Genomic DNA, 11,082 nt, shown 5'->3' on the forward strand with positions numbered 1-11,082 from the left:
GTTTTCTGTTCTACCTGATCATTAATTGCACCCCCCTGGCGTCCCAGGTCTAATTCAGTCCCTGATTAGAGGGGAACAATGACACAATGCACTGGAACTGACTCTGAGGTTCAGAGTTGAGTTTGAAGGCCACTGTAACCTACTGTACTGTAAAGAGGTGGCAGGTAGCCTAGTGGTTAGAGTGTTGGACTAGTTAACCGAAAGGTTGCAAGATCGACTCCCTGAGCTGACAAGGTGAAAATCTGCCCCTGAACAAGGCAGTTAACCCACTGTTCCTAGGCCGTCATTGAAAATAAGAATTTGTTCTTAACTGAATTGCAATCACACAATTTTAACCATTGTGTACCAACTGTTAATTACACAAAATATCTGTAAATGTGTTATTCTTAGTGAATCCTGCAAAACACATATAGCCGCATAAATAATTTTAGGTATGCATATACATTATTCATGTAAAGTGAAAGCATAAAATATTCACCAATAGTCGACTGTGCAGGTGTTGTGTGTGCAGGCCGCTAAATGGAAGCTATGTCTTTAAGAGTTGAGTGAAAGGCGGAGCCAGAGTATATTCTTGTAGCGTGGTGGAGCTTAAAAGAACATCACTCACAACAATAGTATTTATTGAGTAGTCTCTCAGAACAGAAATAATAGTTACTGTACCAAATGCGTTGTCCTTTATTTCTGCTCAGTACAATAGCAGACTGAAGCTTGTAAATTGGGCTATACTAACGTCTACAGCAAAACACGGGAAGTAGAACTGTCGCCAAAAGAGGATTCTTAACGTTTCTAAGTAACAGCTGAGGGAAAACTGTGAGGTTGTCAGGTGAGCTGTTAAAACATCATGGTTTGCAGTGACATGTGTATTTATTTATTTATTTATTTGTGTGTGTGCGTGTGTTGATGACGGCAGCAGTGATTGATGCAATCTCTTATATCTCAGCCGGGACATTGTATCATACATTGCCGTTATAATATCTTTATTATACTGCTATGCCTTTTCATACTAAACAATACACTACTATACAATATGTTAATCTATTCAAGGTTGGAACAACTTGTTCTCCCTGTATAGCTAAAATTAGGCCTGCACTTTTAATTCCAGTATGTGACAGCTATTTGGTTCGTTATAGAGACAAATCACTGTCACATACTAGAATTAAGTGTAGGACCCATGTCATGTAAATGTGAATACAATACCGATATAACTGTATTGATTTGGGGTGAAAAGTTGATAGTTACATATCGGTATATTATTTTTGACGATATATATCGCAATATTATTTTTAACGATATTACTGTTATTTTTGCGCTAGTCAGCTGTACCTGCACCAAAACTGCTGTTTTTTTTCTTTAGCCTGTTCTCCATCTTCTTTTAAAATCTGGAGCCAATATGTTTTCAGCATTTATTTCCGTGACGGATCAAAACTCGTTTTCTCATGGCTCTCTCTTGTCCATGTGCAGCAGACATATAGTGAGCAATAGGTTTGGAACATCGAATCGCAATAAAATCACAGTATGGAATAGCATTTATACAGAATCACGAAACCTATAGAATCGCTATACCTATCGTATCGTCAGCTAAGTATCATGATAATATTGTATCGTGAGGTCCCTGACTTACTGACGATGTCAAGAGTCAAGAAGTGATGGATCCTTATTTCATCAGTTACTTGAGATTGGAAAAAACTTATATTATGGAGTGAGCCACTTGTAAACTCGAACAATCAATCCTGTAAAGCAAGGGAGTGTGTGCACTGTTTGCTTGCAGCACAGGTAGAGCGGGTATGGTTGCTCGGGAAACCGCTGCATGGATGTCGTAAGTGGGGTGTGAACCTCTATGTTTTTCTGTGCCTAATGTCGCTGTGTATAGTAAGGTTATGTCCCGAAATGTCACCATATAGGGCTCTGGCCGAAAGTAGTGCACTGTAGGGAAAATGTGTGATTTATCAGATGTGCACAAAGTGCTCATGTTAGTGTGTAAAACCATACCTCTTGGCGTGACTGTGCTGAGCTCGAATAGGCCTGTGTATTACTCTTTTGATAGGACGCTATGGATGTCAAATAGAGACGGTCAGATGGTCTTTTTTTACATTTTAGTCATTTAGCAGACGCTCTTATCCAGATCGACTTACAGTAGTGAATTCATACATTTCTTACATTTTGTTCCTCCATACTGGTCCCCCGTGGGAATCGAACCCACAACCCTGGCGTTGCAAACACCATGCTCTACCAACTGAGCTACACGGGACCACATCATCATCACAAGTGTGTTTACCACACCTCTTGTCTTCCCACACAACCAAAAATCCTCAACTCTTTGAAATAATTCGCCTGCAATGTTCCCATTCATTATTTCTCCATTACTACCACATTTGTTTAATCCTGGTGTTGCCTCTAAATACACTAGTAAACTGTGATCAAACGCACATCCTTAAGTGGGGTGCAGGGCCAAAAAAGGTTGGTATAAAATAAATGGAGCGCGCACACTCGTAAGCTCCACCACGTACCTTTATTCACAAACAAACAACGTTGAAGTGATCTGACGAAGTTTCTTGCAGGATCTAAACACTTTTTTTTGTGAATAAAGGTACATGGTGAAGCTTATGAGTGTGTGGGCTCTATTTCTTTTATGCCTCTGAATAAACTAAATGTAAACTATGGTTAACCAGTGCCAGGATGAACTGTTTTTGCACCTGTTGCCAGAGGAAGTGCGAGCCTCTCAGGGTTCATTATCAAGGATCAAGTTGCGTACTATCCCCTCCGAACTGAATCCAGGGCCCTGGGCAAGGGATGGGAGAGATGCCATGTTGGGCAATTTGGCCTGAGCTGATGTCCTGGGCATGCTGTTGTTCCAGAGCTTTGTTTCCGAATGACCAGCTGTCTGGGCAGCACATCAATCTGTCCATTCTCTACAACTGCTGAGTTCTTAAAAGACCATGGATGTGTTCTTACTTCTTGATGATGGATGGTTGACGATAGATAGATATTGTTCTGGCCATGTATTTATTGTACATACAAACCACAACACGCATTGACTGAACTATTCCTCCATATGATCAGCTGTAAATGGCATAGACTTCTGTGAAGTTATGGCCTCCATCAGTTGAGCAGAGATGACCCTTAGTCCCCCAGATTAGGTCTAGCCACTCTACCCAAAGGAAGTCAGCGGCTGTTGTATGATGCACTCATTCCCCTCTCTTTCTGGCCACAGGTTCCTAATTAAAGGTCATGTCACCAGAATAAGTTTATGGTCTGTATGTAGGGCAGCCCAGCCCCCAAAGTGACTCCTCTTATCAACACTCTATGCAGGTTTTATTGTCTTCTCAGGAATTCAGCATTCTCTGTGTTGATCTTGCCAACCCCGTTGTCACACTTCTGAGAAGCAGAGGTTCTGTTGTGATTACATCATGTAGGTCTGATATCTGATTGGAGGTTAACTTTACAGTAATACTATTGGTCAACAGCTCAGATTTTGAATCCAAACAACTCAGATGCTTATAAAAGGGTATTCGATTAATTGTTCTTCCTCTTATGTTCCTGACTTGCTGTGGTGAGATACCTACACTCTTTATCTCTCCCTCTCATGAGCTATGCGCCATGGCACACGCCATGGTTTCTTTATCTCTCTCTCTGACCACGCTCTCTCTCTGACCACGCGCTCTCTCTCTGACCACGCGCTCTCTCTCTGACCACGCGCTCTCTCTCTGACCACGCGCTCTCTCTCTGACCACGCGCTCTCTCTCTGACCACGCTCTCTCTCTGACCACGCTCTCTCTCTGACCACGCTCTCTCTCTGACCACGCTCTCTCTCTGACCACGCTCTCTCTCTAACCATGCTTAGAATAAGTAAGGGATAAATGCCAATGTTCTGTACATTACCTTGGAAATAATGTACAATGCAGCGGAGTTCATTTTTCCAAGGCAATGTACAGAACGGAGGTGTTTATCCCGCTTATACCACAGTTGCCAAAGAAAGCACACATTTACCAGTAGGAATACTTTTGTTTCGTTGATATTTTCATAGGCAAATTCATACTTTCTCATCTTTTGGTTGCTAGAGACGCAACCCAGTCGTTCGTTCGATTAGTTTGATATTGATGAATGCGACCCAGTTGTTATTTATGTTCTGTTGCCATGTTTAGTGGCAACGTTCTTATGCCTTTCTTGCTGCTAGCTAATTAACTAGTTACGGCTATACAGTCACAACCTCTGCAGCCAAAATAACAGCAAAGTTTATTCCGTTGCGTTTGTTTAAGCTGTTTATCCCGCTTATACCACAGTTGCCAAAGAAAACAATACTATAATCACATTTACTAGTAGAAATAAAACATATTTTAATTTATATAAGCGAATTCATACTTTATCATCTTTTGGTTGCCAGTCGTTCGTTCTTTTTGTTCCGTTGACATGCTCGCTGGCAACGTTCTTATTCTTTGCTTGCTATCTGACAAGCTAGCCAGCTATCTAGCCAGCTATCTACGGCTAACACAGTCATGAACTCTGCAGCCAGAAGCTAGCTAAATAGTTTGTTGCTAGCAAACCTACCAATATAATAAGTGAATGAAAAAATATAAGTTGCTGGTCAAACTAGAGGTATTTGGGGGTAATTGACAGCATAGTGCCACTTGCGTCATAACTGCAACAGTTGGGACCAGAGAAATTCATGTTCACCAAGTTAGGTCATCAGATGCTCCAATAATGTCTCTGCACAAATCAATGCTAGCTAGTTACATATTTTTCCTCATTTGACCTGCGTTTCAAATGTATCCAATTTCAGTTTTTGTGGTTGTTGGTTTAGCTTTCTGTAACTTTGTAGCAAGTACAGTCTGCATGTGTAGGCGCTTATTGCGTAATGATTGCAAGGTGTCCCGATATCTTTTCCAACTGTGCCGTTAACTGGTTTTAATGTCCATTCTAGAATGCCCTTCTAACAATCAGAAACGAGTATTCAACAATGCTGTGGTATATTGCGTTGTAACTTTGTTAATGCTTTATAACTTAAGCTTTATGGCTTTTATGTGAATGCATTCATTTTACAAAATAAATAAATAACTTGTATTTAGAATTCCATTCTCAGACATTTCTTCATTGCCTATTACTGTAACTCTTGCATATTGCTAATTATCTTAATGGAGTCAGATAAACATTTTAATAGGCTAATTGCTTAATCTTATTCAAATCACATGTGAGGTATATACAATGTATAATATCATACTTATCAAATATTACTGCCCATTACACAGACATAAAACATCAATGTGTCGTGAAGGCATGACAGTTACTGGTCACTACTCGTCTGACCTGGGATGAATGTTCTCCTGAAGACTGAATACATTGGAACATTTAGTTAATAATGTGCTGGTGTTATTTGTTTACACTTTGTTCCGCATATATGACTTGATTTCCTCCCTCTGAACCTTGCTTGCATTGTTTAGTCAGCCCTGACACATTTGACATGACTCGAACATCCAGGTCATCTGACATGGGGAGTGCTTGCAACACCAGGCATATCTCTGGTTACAGGAACAGTCTAATTTAAAAGAGATCTCTTGCAGTCAGAGCTACCTGTCTGCTGGGACTCAATCAACTCTCTGCTGTTGTAAAAAGACACTGTCATTGGTTTGGTTAAAAGATCAGCCATGATGTTGGGGGGGGCCCAGATAGCATATTATGGCAAAATGTGTAGAATTACAGGAAGTTTGTTTTAAAACTGAAATTATTTCTCAGACTCATGGCAAAATGTGTACAATAGCAGAAAATGTGCTTTAAAATGTAAAATCAGCATCATGGAATAGTGTGAACAATAACATGAGGTGAGCTATAAAACAGCACGTTTTGCTTTTAAACTGGATTTCCTTTTTTCTGATACTTGGAGAAAGCTTTTATCTAGAGCTGTTCTGATATTGACTGTAAAATACAACAGCAGAGGATTGTCTCATGTTGGTGGAAATGTGTCAATGAACATAATAAAGAGGAGATCTAATTGTGCTTTTATTACCGGCTCCTGCCTTGGACCCCCTTCACTTTCACTCATGTTCCTACCTCTTGTCTGTGTTACAGGTCCAGCAGTAGCAGCCAGCTGGGCGAGCCGAGTGTTTCCTGGCTTTGATGCGACCCGATTGTGCCTGGAGCATGTGCACAGCGGGCCTGACTGCCCAGGAGATCTGTTTACCTGCAGACAGCCCCTTCCTGCGGGCCAGTCACTGTCTCAGCATGGCTGAAGCCAAGCCCTCATGGAGCCACCGCCATGAGCCGGACAAGTAAGTCCCCACGTGAGTCCTCAGTTACAAGAAGAACATGTTTTATTAGTTCATAGATGCCTTAAAGAAGTCAATAGAACTCAACCAAAACATTGGAATTGCCATGGAAAAGGGCTGTTGGAAAAGATCCCTAATCTACATTTAGGCTATTGTTTGTAACATCAGAGTATAATACTTGTATGGATGTTAACCCCAACACATGTTTATGTCATCTTCACCAATCAACTGCATTACCCTTAGAAACGATGTTGACTACCACCACCGATTTCTGTATGCTAACCAGCTTTACGAACGGGAGTTAGCATTTAGCAGTCACTTCTTCTAAACCTGAAAAGGGACAACTTCTAAATGTTATGCAGCGAAACAGGCAAATATATAAAAATCGGACTTAAGTAACCACATTGTGGGCCTATTACAATACGAATATCCACTTTGTTAGATCAGATTTGTTGAATGTGAGCCAATCTGGTCAATAAAGCGGTCTGCGTTCGATTAACCCCTTAACCGCATCTATATTTTACTAAGGGTATTCCTGCAGGGATGGTTGGAATTGCTATAACTACATGTACAGTATCTGGGACAATTACTCAACTATGTGCATCATACCTTTTTACAGCTTGTACTTCAGTATGGATCCAGCACCAACAGAATACAACTTTCGATTTCAGCAGCAGGTGCCACCATCGCTCAATTCTGAGAGTAAGTACTGGACCCAGCCACTGTAGATTCTATTTCTATGTTACCAACCACCACTTACACCCACAATCCTTCCTTTTGCCCTCTGCCTTATACACAGCCTTACAAGGAGGGATTTAATACCATGTCTCCAAGCCAACTGGTTGATGTTTACTGGGAGGATTTCTTGTTTCTATAAGAATAGAGAGCCAGAATGCTGGCTTCCCAGGATCTGCTTGAAGTATATCCTGGGGAATGTTTAACCAACCAATCAATCATACTGTATATTATGTACATACTTCTTATGCTAGTTGTTATTACTCTTTTCTTATACTTTTTATTACTACTTGGTTTGTTTTTACTTTTGTATTTGGCATTTGATTCTTGACTGATGTTATTGTACTGAATTGTTGAGGAGCGTTAGCAAGTAAGTATTTCACTGTACCGTGTGCATGTGACCAATAAACTTTGATTTGAACAAAACGATGAGAGGAGAGGTCCTTTCGAGTAATTAAGGTGTGTCTCTCTGACCTCCACACTTCCAGGAACCTTTTAACCTAGACACCCTGCTAGGAGCCTGGCTAAAGTTAATTAGTGGTGCACTATGGTTGTAACTTTCTCTGGTAGTTACCAAATGCCGATATTTTGATTGAATTGGTTTTCTAACCACCTTCTCCCTGCAGGACAGAAACATAGCCCAGGTGCACAGTGGTTACCCCCAAAGAAGTCCCGTCCCACTCATCTGTCCCTGTCATCCAGCACTGAGCCCTCCACCCCCAGCCCTGCTGAGGATGACCAGGTGGTCCCTTCCTTCCAGAGGTTGTCTGTGTACGAACACTGCAGTCCCCCCCACACACCTAGCCGGGGGGCCAAACCCCTGCCTCCTCTCCCTGGGCGGGCAGACCTTTCCCCTGACCAGGCCATGGACAATGAGGTGGAGTTCTTCACCAGTTCAGATGACCGACGCTGCTTGGTGCCTGAGCAGTGTCACCCCAAACCCTCTGCCTTTCGCTATGGAGCCCCCAGCCGCAGGAGCTTCAGGGGCTGTGGGCAGATTAACTATGCCTACTTTGAGGGACCTGCGGGGCAGCAAAGACAACAGGAACAGAAAGAGCAGCAGCGGGTACAGGAACAACAGCGGCAACAGCACGAGCAGCAGGAACAGCAACAGAGATTGGAGCGGGAGGTGCGGGAGCAAGCAGAGCAGCAGCCAGTGTGTCCCAGACAGCAGGACCGAGCCCAGAGGAAGCTGCGGCGCTCTCACTCCGGCCCTGCTGGCTCCTTCAACAAGCCCACGTCGCTGCGCCTGCCCTGTCACCACCGCCACACTCAGGGCATGGACAAACCAATGGTGCCTCCCCGCGTGCCCATCCCCCCACGGCCCATCAAGACTGCAGACTACCGCCGCTGGTCAGCTGAGGTATCCTCTGGGGCATATAGTGACGAGGACAAGCCCCCCAAGGTGCCCCCCAGGGACCCTTTGTTGTCTCAAGGAAGCTCCCGTACCCCCAGTCCCAAGAGCCTCCCCTCGTACCTTAACGGTGTTATGCCCCCCACACAGAGCTTTGCCCCAGACCCTAAGTACGTGAGCTGGGGTTTACAGAGGCAGAACAGTGAGGGGTCTCCCTGCATCCTGCCTGTCATGGAGAACGGCAGGAAGGCCAGCACCACACACTACTTCCTGCTCCCACAGCGGCCGGCCAACCTGGACAAACCTTACCCGGAGAAGATACTCCAGGATGTGGACTGCCCGGCAGGTCGCAGTAGAGGGGCTTCAGACCCAGAATGGGATTGTCAGACCAAGAGGAAAGTACAGGTGGATATAGTTTGACTGGGAGGAGACAAATTAGGGAAGGACTCCAGTGGACACGCGCAATCAACCACTGGGGACACAGTGCCTCAGGACACTGAGGCCTTCAAACACTTACTGCTGCTTTAACACTGACGACGTTGGTAGTTTTTACCTCGCTATTCTAAAAACATAGGGTATTTGACATACCATTTACAGTTACTGGGACTTTAGGAACTGCAACTACAACAAAGATGCATGATCTAAATGTTGTCTAACTATTGAGTGTGTGGGTAATATGTAACAATTTTTAGAGTTTTCTTTTTTATGTGATTTAATATTTTAGTACATCGAGTATATGTAAATGTTTTTCTGATACAGTGGTGCAGTTAGCGTATAAGCTGCCTCAAGTTCTCAGTGTTGTGTGTGTGTGTGTGTGTGTGTGTGTGTGTGTGTGTGTGTGTGTGTGTGTGTGTGTGTCACATGTATAGGATGTTTTGTGAGTTGTATGTTGTGTTTTTGATATTGCTTTTGTGTCTCAGAACTTGGGGACAAAGGGTCAGTAAAGCAATCATTATCTCGTATTGCATATATGAAGTCTAAAGAAGAGGCCAATGTATTGAAACACTTTATGAAGGATTCTCCACCCACATCCCCACTCTAACTCCTATTATGTATAAGCATGAATATAGGAATGCACATATGTTTCCTGCCTTGTTGATATTTCAGTCTTACTCAGGCCACTATGTTTATGAATGGAAGTGTATTTCTGTGTTCCCCTCACTGGACGTACACTCTGTACCAGTGGAATAATGGTATGCCTATCTCCAGTGGAATGTCTAGTGCAGACTTTGTGTTAGGCGTAGTACTTTGTGTTAGGCGTGTGTGCGCGTGGTGCAACTGTGTTTGTGTTTTCCCTGCTGATTTTGTGTGACTTTTCTACCATATTGTAGAAAACTAGGTTAACAATATTTGTTACTGTTCTCTGCCTGTTTTCAGCACTGCTGCCAAATACAGTTGTAAAGAGAATCCTCCCTAACCCTTATGCTACTTTCAGTGTCCAGGTCATTTTGTGTTGCACAAAAATGTGCCTGTAGAACATATGTGAATGTATGATTTTCTTACTGTTTGGGCAGCTCAGTAGCTTACTGTTTGGGCAGCTCATTGTCTGTCACTAACTGTCTTCAATACTACCTCCCAATGACAATACAAATCAATATATACCCAAAAACCTGGTGGAACGTAATCTTAAAATCATTTGAATTGAAACACCTAAATATTTCTGAAACGCCCTCAGTGAACATATGAAGTGTATTAAAATCCAAACCACTACTTCACTTACCATAGTCCATTTACCATATTTCAGAATTATAAACAGAATGACCGGACCTTTCGTTTGACATTATTTCGACTACACCAAGTGATCGTTGATCCCAGAGACATTGGGCTCACCTGATAACATAGACATATTACGCTTGACTGTGTGGGGCTTACCTACCTGAAACGGACTTTCCTGTTCTGCTAATGCATTCCTGCCTGACATGATTGCAGTGGGTGTGGTCCGGAGACTTTGGCTGCTGGCGGCCAGGAAATGATATGGATTTTATTGTAATAGATTATTCAAGAACCATAATGATGACATAGTAAATTTAGCAAGTGCATCGAAGTAACCCTGGATATAAAACATGGTCGAATTGGATAGCAGATTAGCTCTACAGTCAAATGGTCACTTAAGTACATTTTCCCTCAAAGGGAAAACAAACCTAGTAGAGGCCATGTCGTTTTATATTTAATGTATAATACATTGTTTACATTGTACACTGATATGTTATTTAATCTTAACCTATTCCCATGTCTTATCGGAAACAATGAAATCAAGTGAAGACTAGTTCATTGAGAATAATTGACATTATCTGCTGTGGTGAAACAAATGCACTGGGAGTAAAGAACATTATGCTGTGTTTATTTAACATAAATACACTATTCATTATGAATATTTGATCAATGTATCAGTCTTTTAAAGGGAAAAATAAAATGACTTATTTATGAATCGGCCTTTGTTCTGTACTCTGTTTGTTGAATGGTGTGAGATGAACTCTGATTCAGCTGTTTGGCCTGTTTTATCACCCCCACCCACACCCTCATGCAGTGCCTCATTACAGCTGGCTACAGTCCAAACACACAGCAGAGCGACTTATTCAGACAGACAGGTATACATTACCTTCCCCTTCCTGGTTGTAAGTATGACTCTCCCCCTGGTTACCTGTTGAGCAACTCAGAGGCCAGGTAACCTGGTTCCTCAGGTCTTCAGTGCTTCATGTTGCCTTGTTTCACTGAGTCCATAGCTTGAATGATGAC

General features: G+C 42.5%; 1 protein-coding gene across 2 annotated transcripts; it reads left to right on the forward strand.

The window, feature by feature from the left end:
* The first annotated feature begins 598 nt into the window (after positions 1-598).
* On the forward strand, positions 599-10,774 carry LOC106565918 (ERBB receptor feedback inhibitor 1). 2 transcript variants are annotated; one of them, XM_014133616.3, is made up of 4 exons: positions 599-823; positions 6,061-6,260; positions 6,877-6,959; positions 7,619-10,774. In XM_014133616.3, exons 2-4 carry the CDS (start codon positions 6,109-6,111, stop codon positions 8,764-8,766), a joined length of 1,383 nt encoding a protein of 460 aa, XP_013989091.3. In that variant the 5' UTR covers positions 599-823; positions 6,061-6,108; the 3' UTR covers positions 8,767-10,774. The 2 variants fall into 2 exon arrangements, with proteins under 2 accessions (XP_013989091.3, XP_013989093.3); XM_014133618.3 differs by lacking the exon at positions 599-823 and having other exon boundaries at positions 6,089-6,272.
* Positions 10,775-11,082: the final 308 nt, after the last annotated feature.

This window comes from Salmo salar, chromosome 12 (genome assembly GCF_965601325.2).
Source record: "Salmo salar chromosome 12, fSalSal1, whole genome shotgun sequence".
In the NCBI taxonomy this organism is placed as follows: domain Eukaryota; kingdom Metazoa; phylum Chordata; class Actinopteri; order Salmoniformes; family Salmonidae; genus Salmo; species Salmo salar.